Raw genomic sequence first — 20,207 nt, 5'->3', positions numbered from 1 at the left:
TCGTAAGGTGCAAAGGGTAAGAGCATGTCATCCACCCACTACGGTTAGCTGTTGAGCCTCGGTGTGTCTTCAGAAGCCAGGAAGGAAGCAGATGTCGCTGTCAGGAGCTGAGTAGGACACCAGAAACAAAACCGGAAATCCTGGAGCCACCCAGGACAGGAAATGACGTCACACCTGGGAGGGCCGAAACGTGGGGAGCGTGGCTACAGGTTTTCCGAGCGTAACTGCTGGAAAAAGGAGGCATGTAGCCACGCCCCCCCCCCCACGTTGGGGCCCTCCCCGGTGTGTGATGTCACTTCCAGTCTTGTGCAGTCCATGCCCTCCAAGGTGTCTCCAGGGTTGCCGGTTTCCTGTCTGGTGTCCTACGCAGCTCCTGACAACGGCAACAGCTTCCTGGCTTCTGAAGACACATCGAGGCTCAACAGCGGTGGATGACATGCTCTTACCCTTATACACCCTTGTGAGTTGCCACTTGTTATTTTTAAGTCTTTTCCTATACTGCACTTAGTTGATGCCCTCTGTTTTTTTTTATATATATATATATATATATATATATATATTGCATAAATCACTTTAGTCTCATTGATTCGCCACCATGGATAATAATTTTGGACCTATGGACTTTTTAGCTTTTATTTTTTTAATAAAGGCTTTTCCTACACACTGCACTTAGTTGGCGCCCTCTGGTTTCTTTTATATATTGCAGATAACTTCAATCTCATATTTTTGGACCATTTAGCTTTTATTTAAAAAAATAAAAAAGGATTTTCCTATACACCGCACTTAGATGGAGCCCTCTGTTTTTGTTTTGTTTTTTAGACATGGCAGACATCGCATTAGTCTCATTGAGGAGCTGCCACAGATATTTTTAAACCTATGGACTTTTTAGCTTTTTTTTTTTTTTTTTTTTTTTTAATAAAGTCTTTTCTTATACACTGCACTTAATTGGCACCCTCTGGTTTCTTTTATATATTGCCGAGATCACTACAGTCTGATTGATTTGCTGCCACGGATAATTTTGGACTTATGGACTTTTTAGCTTTTATATTTAATAAAGTGGTTTCCTATACCCCGCACTAAGTTGGCGCCCTCTGGTTTCTTTTATATATTGCAGAAATCACTTCAGTCTCATTGATTTGTTGCCACGGAAATTTTTTGGCCTATGAACTTTTTAGCTTTTATTTAAAAAAATTTATGATTTTCCTATACACTGCACTTAGATGGCGCCCTCTGGTTTCTTTTATATATTGCAGAAATGACTCCAGTCTCATTGAGGAGCTGCCACAGATATTTTTGGACCTATGAACTTTTTAGCTTTTTTTTTTTTTTTTTAATAAACTATTTTCTTATACACTGCACTTAATTGGCGCCCTCTGGTTTCTTTTATATATTGCCGAGATCACTACAGTCTGATTGATTTGCTGCCACGGATAATTTTGGACTTATGGACTTTTTAGCTTTTATATTTAATAAAGTGTTTTCCTATACCCCGCACTAAGTTGGCGCCCTATGGTTTCTTTTATATATTGCCGAGATCACTACAGTCTGATTGATTTACTGCCATGGATAATTTTGGACTTAAGGCCTTTTTAGCTTTTATATTTAATAAAGTATTTTCCTATACACTGCAATTAGTTGGCACCTTTCTTTTATATACTGCAGAAATCACTTTAGTCTCATTTATTTGCTGCCATGGATATTTTTGGATCTATGGACTTTTTATTTTTAGTCTTTTCCTATACGCTGCACTTAGTTGGTGCCCTATATTTTCGTTTATATATTGCAGAGATCACTTCAGTCTCACATGTTTGGACCTATGGACTTTTTAGCTTTTCTTTTTTTTAATAAAGTCTCTTCCTATACACTGCACTTAGTTGGCGCCCTCTGGTTTATTGTATCTATTGCAGAAATCACTTCAGTCTCATTGATTTTTTTGCCATGGATATTTTTGGACCTATTGACTTTTTAGCTTTTATTTTTTTAATAAAGTCTCTTCCTATACACTGCACTTAGTTGGCGCCCTCTGGTTTCTTGTATCTATTGCAGAAATCACTTCAGTCTCATTGATTTTTTTGCCATGGATATTTTTGGACCTATTGACTTTTTAGCTTTTATTTTTTTTAAATAAAGTCTCTTCCTATACACTGCACTCAGTTGGAGCCCTCTGGTTTCTTGTATCTATTGCAGAAATCACTTCAGTCTCATTGATTTTTTGCCATGGATATTTTTGGACCTATTGACTTTTTAGCTTCTTTTTTTTTTTTTTTAATAAAGTCTCTTCCTATACACTGCACTTAGTTGGCGCCCTCTGCTGTTTCCTTGACCCCTTTTATCACTCAATTTACAAAGAATGAAATGGGTTTGAATGTATATATTTTTTTTTTCGCTCTTTTTTGCTCTCCAAGCAAAAAAGGCAGCTGCCTGTGCAGGCTCATAATATATCTGCTGTACTGAATAGGCCCTGCTGCTGTGTAGTCTGATCTTCCCTGCCCTTCATCCAAAAGAAATATCTAGCTTGTCCTAAAAAGCAGTTGGATAACAGACAAGGCTGCAAGAAAGATTAACCAAGCCATGACATGCCCCCAGTGACGGCCCATCCATAGGGGGCGAATGGGCGATGCCCCTCCTATCTATGCATCTTGCCCCCTAATCTATATATGCATGGATTTATAAGGGGAATTTTTTTTTTTTTTAAGCACATGATTAGAGCCTGAGGCTCCAATAGGCTTCAAAATAGGTACTGCACCCGAAGTCCACCCAGTAGTGAATGAATATTCGCTATTGTCCCACTGATTCTCCTCCCGGCCAATCAGGAAGCGCGACCTGAGACCCGTCACCTGATTGGCCGAAAAGGAGATCCAATAGGATTGGCCGCCAGGAGGAGGAGGGAGGAAATGCAGGGGAAGCGAGGAAGCCAGCGCCTTCAATAAGGGGTAAGTGCGGGGGGCCACAACTACTGACTGACCGACCCGGGGGGGGGGGTGAGAGAGCCGTCCATGACCCGACCGACCAGAAGGGGGGGGTGGCTATGGAGTATTGAAAAAAATACCAGCCGCCACTGCATGCCCCACCCTCCCTCCTCTAGAGGAGACAGCCAGACAGAACTTTGTGAACTCTGATGCGTTTAGTAATCTTTCTAATAAAGTTTTCCTCACAGTACGGAGATTAGAAGAGACCACGTGGGCACTAACGCGCCTTAACGGTTCTGTGGCTCTTCTGATGTCTGATGACATAAGACTTAAAGGGAAAGCATTTGCCGCAGTCGGGACAGGAATACGGCTTCTCGCCCAAGTGGGTTCGGTAATGTCTGTCTAGTAGCAACTTCTGCGAAAAGCTTTGCCCGCACTCAGAGCAAGAGTATGGCTTCTCACTCGAATGATCTTTCTGGTGCTTGGTAAGATGGCACTTCTGCGCAAAACTTTTCCCGCACTCGGGACAGGAGTACGGCCTCTCCCCCGTGTGAATTCTTTGGTGCCTGTCAAGGTGCGATTTGCTGACGAAACACTTCCCGCACTCCGAGCAGGGGAACGGCTTCTCCCCCGTGTGCATGCTCAGGTGTCTGAAAAGATGGGCCTTCTGTGAAAAACCTTTTCTGCACTCAGAACAGGAATATGGCTTCTCTCCCGTGTGAGTTTTGTTATGAATTTTAAGCTGATACAGCTCTGTAAACCGCTTCCCGCACTCAGGGCAGGAGAACGGCTTCTCCCCCGTGTGGATTTTCTGATGGGTGTAGAGGTGGGCCTTCTCCTTAAAACTTTTCCCGCACTCGGAGCAGGAATACTGCCTCACCTCCGAGTGAGATCTTAGATGTACGACCAGGTCATATCTCATCGCGTAAGATTTCCCGCACTCGGGGCAGGAAAACGGCTTCTCCCCCGAGTGACATCTTTGATGCCTGGAAAGTTTGGATTTTTGCGCAAAACGTTTCCCGCACTCGAGGCAGGAATACGGCTTCTCCCCAGTGTGGGATCTCTGATGTGTGCCAAGTTCTGATTTCGTGACAAAACATTTCCCGCACTCAGGGCAGGAAAACGGCCTCTCCCCCGTGTGGGATCTCCGATGTCTGATAAGCTTTGACGACTGTGAATAACATTTTCCGCACTGAGAGCAGGAATAGGGCTTCTCCCCCGTGTGAGATCTTTGATGTCTGACCACTAGCGATCTCGTGGTAAAACATTTCCCGCAGTCGGGGCAGGCATGTGGCTTCTCCGCCACGTGACAACTGGGATTTGCGTAGAGACCTGGTTCAAAGACCAAACTTTCCGCACATTCAGGATAGGAAAATGTCGTCTCCTGCTGAAGTTCCTCGCCGACCCTCACGGTACGAAACTCCTCGGGGTCAGAAGTATCCCACTGACCATCCACACTGTGAAGTCCACCGAAATCTCCTGTGGTTTCAATTTTACAACCTGGAAAAAAAAGTGAGACGATTATTTGAGAGTTTCTTGATATGAAAAATATGAAAATGTTATCGATAGATCACCTAAACCAGGGATTTAACCGGTTCCCGGCCAGCGCACGCCGATATACGTCGGCAGAATGGCACGGGCAGGCAAATGGGCGTACCTGTACGTCCCTTTAAATTTGCCGCCCTGCCATCGCGAGCGCACCGCCGCCGGCAGCGCTCGCGTGCCGGTCGGGACCCCCGTGATTCCGGTCGTGGGTCCCGCTTACTCGATCGCGGCAGGCATACCCGTGATCGTCTCACGGGGGCGGCTGAATGGAGAAATGCCGTTGTAAACAGCATTTCTCCATTCTGCCTAGCAACTAGTGACGCTGATCTCTGCTCCATGTGATTGGAGCAGAGATCAGTGTTCACTAAATGAAAGCCCAACCCCCCCACAACAGTTAGTAACACGCCCCTAGGAACACTTAACCCCTACACTGCCACCCACTGGTTAACCCTTTCACTGCCAGTGTCATTTACACAGGAATCACTGCATTTATATAGCAGTGATTGCTGTATAAATGGCAATGGTCCCAAAAATGTGTCAAAAATGTCCGATGTGTCCGCCACAATGTCGCAGTCACAATAAAAATCGCTGATCGCCGCCATTACTAGTAAAAAAAAATTATTAATAAAAAATGCCATAAAACTATCCCCTATTTTGTAAACTCTATAACTTTTGCGCAAACCAATCAATAATCGCTTATTGCAATTTTTTTACCAAAAATATGTAGAAGAATTCGTATCGGCCTAAACTGAGGGGAAAAAAATTGTTTTTTTTTTTATATATTTTTGGGGGATATTAAAAAATAATGCGTTTTTTTCAAAATTGTCGCTCTATTTTTGTTTATAGAGCAAAAAATAAAAACCGCAGAGGTGATCAAATACCACCAAAAGAAAGCTCTATTTGTGGGAAAAAAAGGACGTCAATTTTGTTTGGGAGCCGCGTCGCACGACCGCACAATTGTCAGTTAAAGCGACGCAGTGCCGAATCGCAAAAAGTGGTCTGGTCTTTGACCAGCAAAATGGTCCGGTCTGAAAGTGGTTAATGGGGATCAGGTAGATTCAAGTGAACAGTAGACATGTGCAATTCGTTTCGTTCTGAATTAGTTCTTTTAACGAATTTACACAAATTAGTTAATTTGGAAGTATCAGAATATAGAAAATTCGTAAATTCAAAAATATGTAAATTCAAAAATGAGAAAACTTACACAACAATTAGCAAAACACAAAACTTAGAAAAACACAACAATGAGAAAACACAATATTGAGAAAACACAACATTGAGAAAACACAACAACAATTAGAAAATACAACAACAATTAGAAAACACAACAACAATTAAAAAGACACAACAATTAGAAAAACACAACAATTAGAAAAACACAAAACTTAGAAAAACACAAAACTTAGAACACCACAACAATTAGAAAAACACAACAATTAGAAAACACAACAATTTGAAAACACAACAATTTGAAAATACAAAAATTAGTTAATTCTAAAATTCAAATATTCAAAAATCTGAAAATTCTAAAATTCGTAAATTAAAATATTCGAAAATTCAAAAATTCGTAAATTCAAAAATCTGGAAATTTGAAAATTCAAAAACTCGAAAACCCAGATCTTCAAAAATCCAGAAATTCGAAAATCTGATAATAAGAACGAAAATTCAAACGAGAATCCAAAATTCTGAAATAATCAGTAATAATAACTAGACATGTGCAAAAGGAAAAAATTTGTTTAGTTTAGTTTCGTTTTAATTCATTAATTTCATTTAGTTATATTCGTTAACTTCCTTAAATTCGTTTTCAGATTTCGTTTAGTTTTCTACCGAATTCGAAAAATCGGCCACATTCGAAAATATTTCAACCAAATTCGAAAATATTTCTACCGCATTCGAAATAATTTCAACATGATTCGACATTATTTCAACCGCATTCGAAAATATTTTGTGACCCGAATTTAGGGCCATGTATCTCGGGGTTACTTGGTGCTAAAGACTCCAAATTTGGATATGTTGTAGTGCTAGTACTATTGTGTTTGCATACCAAATTTGGAGTTTCTAGCTATAAGTGACCCCGAGATATGTGGCCCCAAATTCGGGTCACAAAATGTCATTCTCTGCTGCAGAAAAGTGCTTGACATTTTGTGACCCGAATTTGGGGCCACGTATCTCGGCATCACTTGGTGCTAGAAACTCCAAATTTGGTATGCACAATAATACCAGCACTACAACATATCCAAATTTGGAGTCTCTAGCACCAAGTAACCCCGAGATACATGGCCCTAAAATCGGGTCACAAAATATTTTCGAATGCGGTTGAAATAATGTCGAATCATGTTGAAATCATTTCGAATCGGGTAGTGAGTCGAATTTCGGCCGAATTCGGTTGAATTCGTTAGCATTGTAATTCGGTAATTCGGATGCATCCGAATGTCCGAATAATGAAAATTCGTCCGAATTTCGAATCGGAACGAAACGAAATGCACACGTCTAATAATAACTTGACTAATACTAACTATTAAACTATAGGTATTGGAATTTCCTTTCAAATTTGGCTGTTAGTGAACATAACGAGTTACGAATTTATCCGAAGTTACGAATTATCCGAAATAAGGAATGCCACATCTAAACGAATGGAATGGAACGAATTAATAATAATAAAAACGTTTTATTTTTATTATCTATATAGATGCGGCATTCGTTACTTTGCATAATTCATAACTTCGGATAAATTCGTATTTGTCAGTTAAAGGATACTGACTGAAGCAAATGAACTCATTATTCTCATTATTCTCATTATTCTCCTTCCTTGAAGGAACAGATCTCCTAAAGAGAGAACAGAGTGACCCCTGCCTACAAACAGAGCAGAGATAAGAGAAGAATATATGATGGGTCACCTGTGCCGATTTCACCAGCCTCCTCCGTATATTGCTGATCATCCCTCACATACGTCTCTTCTACTTCACCCTCAACTTTCATCTTCATCAGATCTTCACCCTAAACCAACAGAATGGCAGAAAATAACATCTGTAACATAGAAGTATTTATGATGTGAGATCACATAGAAAATATCATCTTGTAGAGTCCACACATCATCTCCACATGTCAGAGTGTTCAATCACTTTATGTTCCCGACCCTCAACTCCACCTACCTGATGATGGTGGGGGGTGGTGTGACCTTCAACTGTACCTACCTGATGATGGTGGGGGATGGGGTGACCTTCCTGTGTGGAATCCCGGGAATTCCGAGAACGAAGACGTCTCTTAGTTGGCTCCTTCCTGACATCCTTATTGAGATCCTTGTGTCCTTCAGAAATCTCCATCACCCCATACTCATCATCCTCCTCTTTAAACTCTTCTTTGATAATTATATTAAAATCCTTGAAGTTTCCATTCTAAATATATAATCAAATATTTATTGTAACAAACAAGCTTGTGCACAAATCGTAACTACCAACAATTGTTCTTCACCTACCTGATCCTGGCGAGCGGGATCCCGGGAATACGGAGGACGGGGACTTATCTCTGGTGGGTTCCCATTACTGGATCCATCTGTAGGAAACACACACACTGACTGAATACATTGTTTCTATGTGTTTATCAGATGATGGGGGATCTAGGTGGAGCCTCCGTACTGCTCTCTCCTTTACAATAAAGTCTCCTCTTACCCGGTGATGTGAGGGGCGGCTGATTGTCCATCATGACGTCCTTGTAGAGATCCTTGTGTCCTTCTAAATACTCCCACTCCTCCATGGAGAAATAGACAGTGACATCCTGACACCTTATAGGAACCTGACACACACAATGATACAGTCACCATCCAGACACATCCCTTGTCTGTTACTGGATAATGTCCCAGAATTCCCAGAATCCTCCTCACCTCTCCCGTTCAATGATCTCGTTGGTGACTTCTAGAATCTTCTTAGCGTTTCCAGGTGCCAGGCAGTGAGGTGGAAGTACCGAGATGTTAGCTGGTCACCAGACTTCACAGGAAAACTCTGTATTGAAAAACACCAACAGCAATGTCATATGACAATTTTTAAACAATCTACCGGAGGATTGGACATTATAAAGAGGACAAACTGTAGGCCAGACATAGGGGCTCTAACCCCTCGTACACCCATTATGTTTAGTGTTTATGAAGCAGTACTGAGACCAAAGGACTATAAGCTTCTACAGAAAACGGGGAGGCTTATGTTTTAGATCATACGTTGGCCTGAGACATCCACCTAGATGTAGTGGAACAAGAAGGCAGAACACCCTTCCTGGGATGCCCATATTTATCACAAGGATAGTCACGCTTCCTGACTAAAAGCTGTGGGTGAAAGATAGACAACCTCCTTGGACAACCTCCAGCCCATAGAGAGCAATCTCCTTGTCAGGACCTTGATCACCTGCAGGTGGCACTGTGGTTCTCTGGGCAGAGGGTTGTAATTCCATTATCCACCAGCAGGTGTCCCCAAACAGCTAGCAGACCCAGTAATCAGTTTCCACCTGATGCTGGCTGCTGGGAGGGTATTTAGGTCCTCTCTTACTAAGTACCTCTCACTCCAGGAATCAGCATATCAGGGATAGCCAGATCGGTGTGGCTACTCCGGGACTAGTCTATATATATATATATTAGTCTATCTATATTTGTACTACGTGGGGAGAAGCAAACGACTCCTGATGATTTGGATAGCTGAGAATTTGGCCAATATAAAAAAGGGTTTTAGACATCATATTGTCTCCCTACACTTTAAAGGAAAGCACGGTCAAGGTCCCGCACTGCTTCAGTTCTGTGGGATTGACTGCGTTTTTTCCGTCTTGGAGGGGGATCAACTCGGGTTAGGGATTTGTCCCAACGGGAAACGAGATGGATCTTCCTTTTTTAAAAAGTCTCTACCCGAGAGGGTTAAACATTGAGCTGGACCTCAAGTATTTTATTCTTAATTTTTAACCATTAGGGATCCGTGCTGTAGCCGAATTACGGCTACAGCGCGGACCTCCTTTGCCGGGACTACGAGCGGCCTGCGCGCTCTGTGATCAGCGAGTCTATGAGACTCGCCTGATCACGAATCGAAGCAAGGGGTCAATCCTGACCCCTTACCACGTGATCAGCTGTCAGCCAATGACAGCTCATTATGTGATCACAACGGAGCCGACAGCGCGAGGAGAAAAAAAAAAGCCGATCACCGGCGGCCGTGAAAGGGAGTTCAGTCCTAATCACGGCCAAGCCATCAGTGCCCACCTGCCCCCTGCCAGTGCAACATATATATAGTAAATGTGCCACCCATCAGTACCACCCCTTAGTGCCCATAGTGCCACCCATCACTGCCCACAGTACCACCTATCAGTGCCCACAATCTGCCTCAACAACAGTGCTGCACCTCATATGCCACATATCCGTGCCCATCGGGGTCATCTACCAGTGCCCAGCAGTGCTGCCCATCAGTGCCCAGCAGTGCCACCTATCAGAGCCACCTATCAGTGCCCATCAGTCCCATCTATCAGTGGTACCTATCCGTGCACATCCGTGCCACCCATCCGTGCCATCTTATCTGTGCCCATCTTTGCCCATCAGTGCCGCCTTATCTGTGCCCATCAGTGCTGCCTTATCTGTGCCCATCAGTACCGCCTTATCTGTGCCTATCAGTGCCACCCTAACTGTGCCTATCAGTGCCCACCAGTGCAGCCTATCAGTGCCCACCAGTGCCGCCTATCAGTGCCCACCAGTGCCGCCTCATCAGCGCATTTCAATGAAGGAGAAAAATGACCTGTTTGCAAAATTTTATAACAAACTATGAAACATGATTTTTTATTTATTTTTTATTTTGCATCTTTTTTGGTTTGTTTAGCAAAAAATAAAACTCCCAGCTGTAATTAAATACCACCAAAAGAAAGCTCTATTTGTGGGGAAAAAATTATAAAAATTTCATTTGGGTACAGTGTTGTATGACCGCGCAATTGTCATTCAAAGTGCATCAGCACTGAAAGCTGAAAATTGGTCTGGGCAGGAGGGGGGTTTAAGTGCCCAGTAAGCAAGTGGTTAAATGCAGATTTGAGATGAATTTAGATCATTTGGGAACATCGTTCTAAACCGACTGATTGACTTGCTATTGGACAATTTACTGATTAATTCATTCATTTTTTAGTTTTTTTGCCAATTTGCTCTGAGGAAAATATGAAGGAAAATATGAAATGATTTACAAGAGTCCTTTTACATTTGGACATTTCTGACTTGACACATTAGTGTCCCCCTTCATCTATCTAGACATGGGCGCCGTCCCAAAAAAAAATTCATTTAGTTTCGTACGAAAAAAAAAAAAATCGTATTTCGTAATTCGTGTACGAAATTCAATTCGGATTCGTACTAAATACGAAATTTCCGTTAGAATAACGAAAGTTCGTTATTAAAAAATTATCATTATGAGGGGCTCCCACCATCCCTGTGCTGTGCTTATTATGAGGGGCTCCCACCATCCCTGTGCTGTGCTGACTTCCTCCTGGGGTTTTAAACTTTTAGTTTTGTTAACTTTTTGTAAAACAAATACGAATTTTTGTTATGCATTTGGATCCGAAATTTGTAAAGGAAATTTCATATTTCGCACGGAATTCGTAGGCATAAAAATTCCGGGAAATTCGTACGAATTTTCAATTTGTACGAAAACGAATCGCACATGACTACTATCCACACAGTAATGGGAGTTTTTCATTTTATTACTAATTAAGTTTAATTAACCACTTGCAGACCGGACCATTTTGCTGGTCAAAGACCAGACCACTTTTTGCGATTCGGCACTGCGCGCCGCTTTAACCAACAATTTGCGCGGTCGTGCGACGTGGCTCCCAAACAAAATTGACGTCCTTTTTTTTCCCCACAAATAGAGCTTTCTTTTGGCTGATCACCTCCTGCGGTTTTTATTTTTTGCGCTATAAACAAAAATAGAGCGACAATTTTGAAAAAAACACATTATTTTTTACTTTTTGTTATAATAAATATCCCCCAAAAATATATAAAAAAAACATTTTTTCCCTCAGTTTAGGCCGATACGTATTCTTCTACATATTTTTGGTAAAAAAAAAAAAAATCTCAATAAGCGAATATTTATTGGTTTGCGCAAAAGTTATAGCGTTTACAAAATAGGGATAGTTTTATAGCATTTTTATTAATAATTTTTTATTATTTTTTTTCTTACTAGTAATGGCGGCGATCAGCGATTTTTATTGTGACTGCGACATTGTGGGGGACACATCGGACATTTTTGGGACCATTGTCATTTATACAGCAATCACTGCTATATAAATGCAGTGATTCCTGTGTAAATGACACTGGCAGTGAAGGGGTTAACCAGTGGGTGGCAGTGTAGGGGTTAAGTGTTCCTAGGGGTGTGTTACTAACTGTGGGGGGGTTGGGCTTTCATTTAGTGAACACTGATCTCTGCTCCAATCACATGGAGCAGAGATCAGCGTCACTAGTTGCTAGGCAGAATGGAGAAATGTTGTTTACACAGCATTTCCTCCATTCGGCCGCTCCGTGAGACGATTGCGGGGATGCCTGCGGCAATCGAGTCCGCGGGTCCCGCGACCGGACTCACGGTGGTCCCGACCAGCGCAGGAGCGCGCTGCTGGCGGCGCGCTCCCAATGGCAGGGCGGCATTGAATATTGGACGTACCTGTACGCCAATATGCCTGCCCGTGCCATTCTGTCGACGTACATCGGCGTGCGCTGGTCGGGAAGTGGTTAAATTTGGCGAGTGCGTTTTCTTAACCGCTTGCCGCCGCAGCTTTACTGTGGCAGAATGGCTCGGCTGGGCGAAACGTTGTTATCTTACGTCGATTCGCCTTTTGGCCACTAAGGGGCACCAGCAGCGCGTGCCCGGAGCCGATGTGAGTGCCCAGCGGGCGCGATGACCGATGGGCTGCCGTGATCACTCGCAACAGAGCGAGAACCGGGATCTGTGTGTGTATAAACAAACAGATCCCGGTTCTTTCAGGGGAGTAGAGAGAGATTGTTTGTTCATACTATATATGAACACCGATCTCTCTCTCCTCCTAGACAGTCCCATCCCCCCTTACAGTTAGAACACACCTAGGGAACACAGTTAAGCCCTTGATTGTCTCCTAGTGTTAACCCCTTCCCTGTCAGTGACATTTATACAGTAATCAATGCATTTTTATAGCACTGATCGCTGTATAATTGTCAATGGTCCCAAAAATGCCTGATGTGTCCGCCACAATATTGCAATAAAATCGCAGATCGCCGCCATTACTAGTAAAAAAAATAAAAAAATAAATGCCATAAATCTTTCCCCTATTTTTGTAGACGCTATAACTTTTGCGCAAACCAATCAATATACGCTAATGCCCCGTACACACGGCCGGACATTCCGACCCCAAAATCCGTCTGATTTCCCCCCCCCACGGATTTTGGCCGAAACTTGTCTTGCATACACACGGTCGCACAAAGTTGTCGGGAAAATCCGATCGTTCGGGAACGAGGTGATGTACAAAAACGTACAAAACGTACAAAAGCTTTCGTCTCCAAATTTCTCCTGGGCAAGCGTGCCACTTTGTGCGTCGGAATTCTCTACACGCGATGGGAAAAAAAAAGTCTGTTCGGATTTTGTTGTCGGACTTTTCCATCTGAAAAATTCCGACAGAAAAAAGTCTGATCGAGCCCCCACACACGCGATCGGATTTTCCGACAGCATAATCCGATCTGACTTTTTCCGTCGGAATTTCCGACTGTTTGTATGGGGCGTTATTGCGTTTGTTTTTTGTTTTTTTACCAAAAATATGTAGAAGAATACGTATCGGCCTAAACTGAGGAAAAAAGTCTGATCGAGCCCCCACACACGCGATCGGATTTTCCGACAGCATAATCCAATCTGACTTTTTCCGTCTGAATTTCCGACCGCGAGTATGGGGCGTTATTGCGTTTTTTTTTTTTTGGTCTTTTGTTTTTTTACCAAAAATATGTAGAAGAATACGTATCGGCCTAATCTAAGGGGAAAAAGTCTGATAAAGCTCTCAAACTTTTTCCGTCTGAAAAATTCCGACAGAAAAAAGTCTGATCGAGCCCACACACACGATCGGATTTTCCGACAGCATAATCCGATCTGACTTTTTCCGTGGGAATTTCCGACCGCGTGTATGGGGCGTTATTGCGTTTTTTTTTTGTTTTTTGTTTTTTTACCAAAAATATGTAGAAGAATACGTATTGGCCTAAACTGAGGAAAAATAATAATTTTTTTTTTTTTATAAAAAATGTGGGATATTTATTATAGCAAAAAGTAAAAGGTCATTGTGTTTTTTTTTTTTGCTTTTTTTCTAAATTGTCGCTCTTCGTTTGTTTATAGCGAAAAAAAAAAGAACGCAGAGGCGATCAAATACCACCAAATGAAAGCTCTATTTGTGGGGGGAAAAAAAAGGACGTTGATTTTGTTTGGGTACAGCGTCGCACGACCGCACAATTGTCAGTGAAAGCGCCGCAGCGCCGCATCACCTGGCCATGGTTATTGAGCAGCCAAGTCTTCCGGGGGCTGGAGTGGTTAAGGGGAGCGGAATCACTGTCACTAACGGTGTTGGTGGAAGAAAACCTCTTTAAGATATTTATCATAGAAGAATTATCACCGAGTCAACCACTTGAAAAGTTTATCACTGGACTTTAAATTTTATCGAAATTTCTTTCATCTATTTATTTTTTGCTATGTCTATTATTTTTTAAATTTTTTATTTTTTTTTTTATTTTTTTTATTTATTTATTTTTTTTAATTACGGTTCTCGCTATTCACATGGTGTTATTGTATATTAGTACACTGTTTGGTATTTAATTCACGATTACATTGTGATATCAGCGCCACTATTTTTTTTCATTTAAAATACCTTTATATTATTTAAGGTATAAGTGAGATTTATTTAAAAGTGAAACAGTATCCATCCGAAACAACAGAACACAGCAAATAAAAAATATAAGTGAACCAACCAACTAACTATACAATATCAAGTCAAGTCAAGTCAAGCTTTATTGTCTTTCTGCTACACGGTAGAACAAAATGTCGCACCTCACAGGGCTATGGTGCTACATACAAATTAAACATAATTATAAATATATAAGAAATAAAAACACTAAAATAAATAATAAAAAAGGAGAAAACCGCGCACATACATAAATACTATAAATAAAATTAAATATAAACACCTACGAGTGATTAGTTAATCGATTGCAATAGTAGTGAGAAAAAGTTGATCTACCCCTCTAATAAATCAAACATACCATAATTTATAAGAGGAATTATAAATAACAAGTATGAAGGGGGGTGGTTTTATGTGGCGCTAACTACCATATCACTCAATGTGTAATATCCAGATAATACAGATAATATAAATAAGAAAATATAAGAAATTAATATAATACATTCATATAGTGCCTAAAAATATTAAAACTAGTGCGACCCAGTAAAGTGCATAAAGTATCAATACCAATAGTAAAGTGCATCAAACATAATAATATAACGAAGTAGAATCAATCAATAAGTCCATGCATAAGTGCAAAAAGTGCAAATCGCATAAGCGGTATTTTTTTTTTCAAAAGACCAATCTTAAAACATTCCAATAAGTTGAAAAATCCAATGCAAAGTGCAAAAAATATATATAAAAATGTAAACAGTCCACTCAAAAACATGTGCAATCAGTTCCACAGATGATGATATCCATGCAAAGTGAATAGTGAGTGAGATATGCACCGTTCCTTAGACCTTCAGTGCTTTAAGTGCACCCCTCGTTTCCCCCCCGGCCTCTCACCCCTAGTATAGGTCCCCAAGGACCGGATCACGCTTGAGGGGGTGGTGGGTGAACAATCTTCTACCTCTTCTACAAACAACCTCTGGACCATCAGTTGTCACCTCCAATATCCGCACTCCGGTGTCATATACAAGAGAGTAAGGGGGGGCCCTCCAATGAGTAGTACAGTTAAAAAGGCTTTATTGATAAAAAAATATCCACACTTACATTAAAAGTAGAAATTCACAAACATAAACAGCGATACTTCCAGCCTCGGCCGCGGCCGGAAGTGAAGAAACAACCCCTCAACTCCTCCCTGACGCGTTGCGTCACATACCACGTGACTTTCTCAAAGGGTCCCTTGACACTTGATGCTACAAAGACTTTTAGAAATATATAGTATATGTACAGCTACATAGTTCCCAGATGTGTATAGGTTTACGATTTATTTATTGGTCCCCACGAATAAGTCTTTTTACGACGAAACGTACGCCGGGTGGAAATTCACAAACATAAACAGCGATACTTCCGGTCTCGGCCGCGGCCGGAAGTGACGAAACGACACCTCAACTCCTCCCTGACGCGTTGCGTCACATACCACGTGACTTTCTCAAAGGGTCCCTTGACACTTGATGCTACAAAGACTTTTAGAAATATATAGTATATGTACAGCTACATAGTTCCCAAATGTGTATAGGTTTACGATTTATTTATTGGTCCCCACGAATAAGTCTTTTTACGACGAAACGTACGCCGGGTGGAAATTCACAAACATAAACAGCGATACTTCCGGTCTCGGCCGCGGCCGGAAGTGACGAAACGACACCTCAACTCTTCCGTGACGCGTTGCGTCACATACCACGTGACTTTCTCAAAGGGTCCCTTTGACCTGGTGAGTGTGGCGCTGCTTAGGCCATTGGGTGATCGATTCCCTGGACCCAATGAAAGACAGGGTGCCGGCGTATCCAAATACTGCTCCAAAAGGCTAATTCATGTCATTAGAACGGATCACCACTCTCCCAATCAACCATGTAGACAAAAGTGAAAGGTGGTCTCAGACTGCGTGCGTCCACCAGAACCATGCCCTGCTGCTGACATGTTTTTCCTGCCCATCAAGGCTTAGCCAAAGTACTATGGCTAAGCCCCGGTGGACGGGGCAAAATGCATCAAGGGCATGATGCTGGCGGAGACACGCAGGCTGAAGCCACCTTCACCTTTGTCTACATGGCTGATTGGGAGAGATGTGATCCTTTCTAATGACTGAGGGCCATATGTTCGCTTATATCCACTGGAAGACAAGAAAAAAATTCATCCCACGGAAAAGCTCCTGAAGTGAAACAAATTTGACTCACATCACCAAATATTAGCCTTCCAAGTCCAATACTACGCTTTATGAGAAGTGGATGTAGAAGAGGCCTTCAGCATTGTCCAAATTCGCAAAGGGGCATCCTTTTAGAACCTGGACATTAACCACCATCTCAATGTCCATCCCTCAGAAACTGGACATCAACAACTATCGCAATGTCTATTTCTCAGAACCTGGACATCAACAACCATCGCAATGTCTATTTCTCAGAACCTGGACATCAACAACCATCGCAATGTCTATTTCTCAGAACCTGAACATCAACATCCATCGCAATGTCTATTTCTCAGAACCTGAACATCAACAACCATCGCAATATCCATCCCTTAGGACCTAGACATCAACAACCATCGCAATGTCTATTTCTCAGAACCTGAACATCAACAACCATCGCAATATCCATCCCTTAGGACCTAGACATCAACAACCATCGCAATGTCTATTCCTCAGAACCTGGACATCAACAACCATCGCAATGTCTATTTCTCAGAACCTGGACATCAACAACCATCGCAATATCCATCCCTTAGGACCTGGACATCAACAACCATCGCAATGTCAATCCCTCAGAACCTGGACATCAACAACCATCGCAATGTCAATCCCTCAGAACCTGGACATCAACAACCATCGCAATGTCAATCCCTCAGAACCTGGACATCAACAACCATCGCAATGTCAATCCCTCAGAACCTGGACATCAACAACCATCGCAATGTCTATTCCTCAGAACCTGGACATCAACAACCATCGCAATGTCTATTCCTCAGAACCTGGACATCAACAACCGTCGCAATGTCTATTCCTCAGAACCTGGACATCAACAACCGTCGCAATGTCTATTCCTCAGAACCTGGACATCAACAACCATCGCAATGTCTATTCCTCAGAACCTGGACATCAACAACCATCGCAATGTCTATTCCTCAGAACCTGGACATCAACAACCATCGCAATGTCTATTCCTCAGAACCTGGACATCAACAACCATCGCAATGTCAATCCCTCATAACCTGGACATCAACAACCATCGCAATGTCAATCCCTCATAACCTGGACATCAACAACCATCGCAATGTCAATCCCTCATAACCTGGACATCAACAACCATCGCAATGTCAATTCCTCATAACCTGGACATCAACAACCATCGCAATGTCAATCCCTCATAACCTGGACATCAACAACCATCGCAATGTCAATCCCTCATAACCTGGACATCAACAACCATCGCAATGTCAATCCCTCATAACCTGGACATCAACAACCATCGCAATGTCAATCCCTCATAACCTGGACATCAACAACCATCGCAATGTCAATCCCTCATAACCTGGACATCAACAACCATCGCAATGTCAATCCCTCATAACCTGGACATCAACAACCATCGCAATGTCAATCCCTCATAACCTGGACATCAACAACCATCGCAGTGTCAATCCCTCATAACCTGGACATCAACAACCATCGCAATGTCAATCCCTCATAACCTGGACATCAACAACCATCGCAATGTCCAATCCTCAGAACCTCAACAACCATTGCAATGTCAATCCCTCATGACCTCAACATCAACAACCATCGCAATGTCCATCCCCTAGAACCTCAACATCAACTACCATGCCATTAGAGCCAACGACTGGGAATAAAGAAGTAAGATCAGTTCTTTAAACAGCAGATCCGGATCGTCTACACAAAGGGATGTCCCTCTTTCCCAGTTTCCACAGTTGGGAGGTATAGAAAAACACCTCTCCCAACCTGAAAGGTGAACTTCAGGTTTGGACTTCAGGTGTGGGCTGAAAAAGAAGCTAGTAAAGAGTGCTGAGGTACTGGGTGTACAGGAACTCTGTTAAAGAGCCAAGAGGGCTGCAGCAGAAGTCTGAGCAGCAGTGCTGCTAAAGAGAGCCAGGTGGCTTGGTATTTTTGGTTCTACGTACATTATTGCTGTGGATAACTGAAACCCCTGTGTGGGCAACTATTTTGTTATTGGACTTTTCTTTCTTTAATAAAAGTGGGCCTACAAGCCCTTAAAACGGCATATCTGGCGTGGACTCAGCTCACTGGTAAGCTCTACCTTTAAGCTAAAATAACCCCCAAATATTACAATATGTTAAAGTCACATTATTCCAAATTAAAAAACTACTAAAATAAAGACATAAACATTAAAATCTGCTATGAGGTTAAAGGACAACTGTACCTTTATAACTTCCTCCCCCCTACCACCCGAAAAAAACCTTCATCCTCAATCCAATGGTCGTCAGTGGGCCCAGAGCCCACCAGCTCAGTGTCAGAAAGCATTCCCACCAGGTCCTCCTCATTCTGCGCACACGAGTCCAATTCGTTGCTTTTGAAAGTCGTACTCATAGTGGCCTCCATTGGTGATACCAAATACGACTCTCCTCATACCAATGAATGTGATCTTGGTGCACATATGCAAGATGAAAAAGATCCAGAAACTACACTTGTAGGTGTCCTCTAAACCCGCATCCTCTACAACTTACGCCCCATTTACACCTGTGCGATGCAACTTTTTTTTCACTATTTTTGCACGTTTGTTGGGCTACAGCATAGAGCAGCCATTTAACTTGAATGGGCTGCCCAACATACAACCAACGCGCCAGCGTAGCTCCTGCCTACTTCTTACTTGGTACTGAGCCTCGTGCATTTTTGCAATGAACATTTTAAAGCGTTTGGCCATTTAAGAATCAATGACGCTGCAAGCGCAATGTACCTTTTTACCGCGTTTTTTTTCCAGAAATGCAAAAATCACTTGGGGAGTTTTCTGCTTGAGGGGCCATTCGGTGTTAATGGCACCCCAAATGCGGCAAGCAGATTTTCCCGTGCGAAAAACAAACGAGCCAAATCATGGGATTAAAACAAAATCAAAAAAACTCAATCTACACGGGCTACCTTAGCGCATTTTTCACAGCCTAGGTGAGCCCACTGAGATAAATGTGACGGCCTTATGTGTAAAACATGAAAAAAAAAAAAGAACGCACCCAAAATGCGCATAAACGCGATCACAGAGTGAACGGGGGTCTAAAAAGTTGCATAATACGCTAGGATAGGCTGACAGAGGGAAAATGGCATTGGTCGAAATGGGGCACATCTCAAAAATGAAGGAAATGTTGCGGCCCGCTAAGTGGGGAAATGCCCTTCCCCTAAATGGGTTAACCTACATTTCCGCACTATATATGTGTGTATCATCATCCGCTGGAGATAAAAGAGGTCACAGTGACTATGGAGGAAGAGGACGGACATGACTGGGGGGTTACTGGGTGTAAATAGAGAATAATATCTTATTACCTCCTCTGCAGCCACTCCCAGCAAGGTCACATCTCTACGGCCTCCGAAACTCAGCTCTTCCCCTGAACTTCCTGTCTGTACATGGCATCACTTCCTGTCTTCCATAGAGACTTCCTGTCTGTTTTCCATAGAGACTTCCTGTCTGGGTAGACCTGAAATCGCCATCTTGTGGAGCTCACAGGAACTGCAGCCCCGAGAAACGTCTCGTAGTGTGAACACGTTCTTGTGCCCTATAGATGGGGTCATCTCCATTCCCACCAAGTGGTGATTCCTATAGTTCTATATAGATTTTGTATGCCCAGGATTTTATATAC

At 42.4% G+C, this 20,207-nt stretch overlaps 1 protein-coding gene across 1 annotated transcript; it reads right to left on the bottom strand.

Annotated features, from left to right (window-relative positions):
• Window positions 1-549: 549 nt before the first annotated feature.
• Window positions 550-19,979, bottom strand: LOC143955717 (uncharacterized). The gene is made up of 7 exons (XM_077465834.1): window positions 19,894-19,979; window positions 8,335-8,452; window positions 8,123-8,246; window positions 7,930-8,006; window positions 7,649-7,849; window positions 7,352-7,451; window positions 550-4,409 (listed from the first exon to the last, which is right to left on the bottom strand). The coding sequence occupies exons 3-7, from the start codon at window positions 8,205-8,207 to the stop codon at window positions 3,187-3,189; spliced, it is 1,686 nt and encodes a 561-aa protein (XP_077321960.1). The 5' UTR covers window positions 8,208-8,246; window positions 8,335-8,452; window positions 19,894-19,979; the 3' UTR covers window positions 550-3,186.
• Window positions 19,980-20,207: the final 228 nt, after the last annotated feature.

The sequence above is a fragment of the Lithobates pipiens genome, unplaced genomic scaffold (assembly GCF_037356315.1).
Source record: "Lithobates pipiens isolate NorthernLeopardFrog02 unplaced genomic scaffold, aLitPip1_a1.2 Scaffold_35, whole genome shotgun sequence".
NCBI classification, from domain to species: Eukaryota; Metazoa; Chordata; class Amphibia; order Anura; family Ranidae; genus Lithobates; species Lithobates pipiens.
The sequence above is the reverse complement of the archived record's forward strand: the minus strand, read 5'-3'. Positions and strand labels throughout refer to the sequence as shown.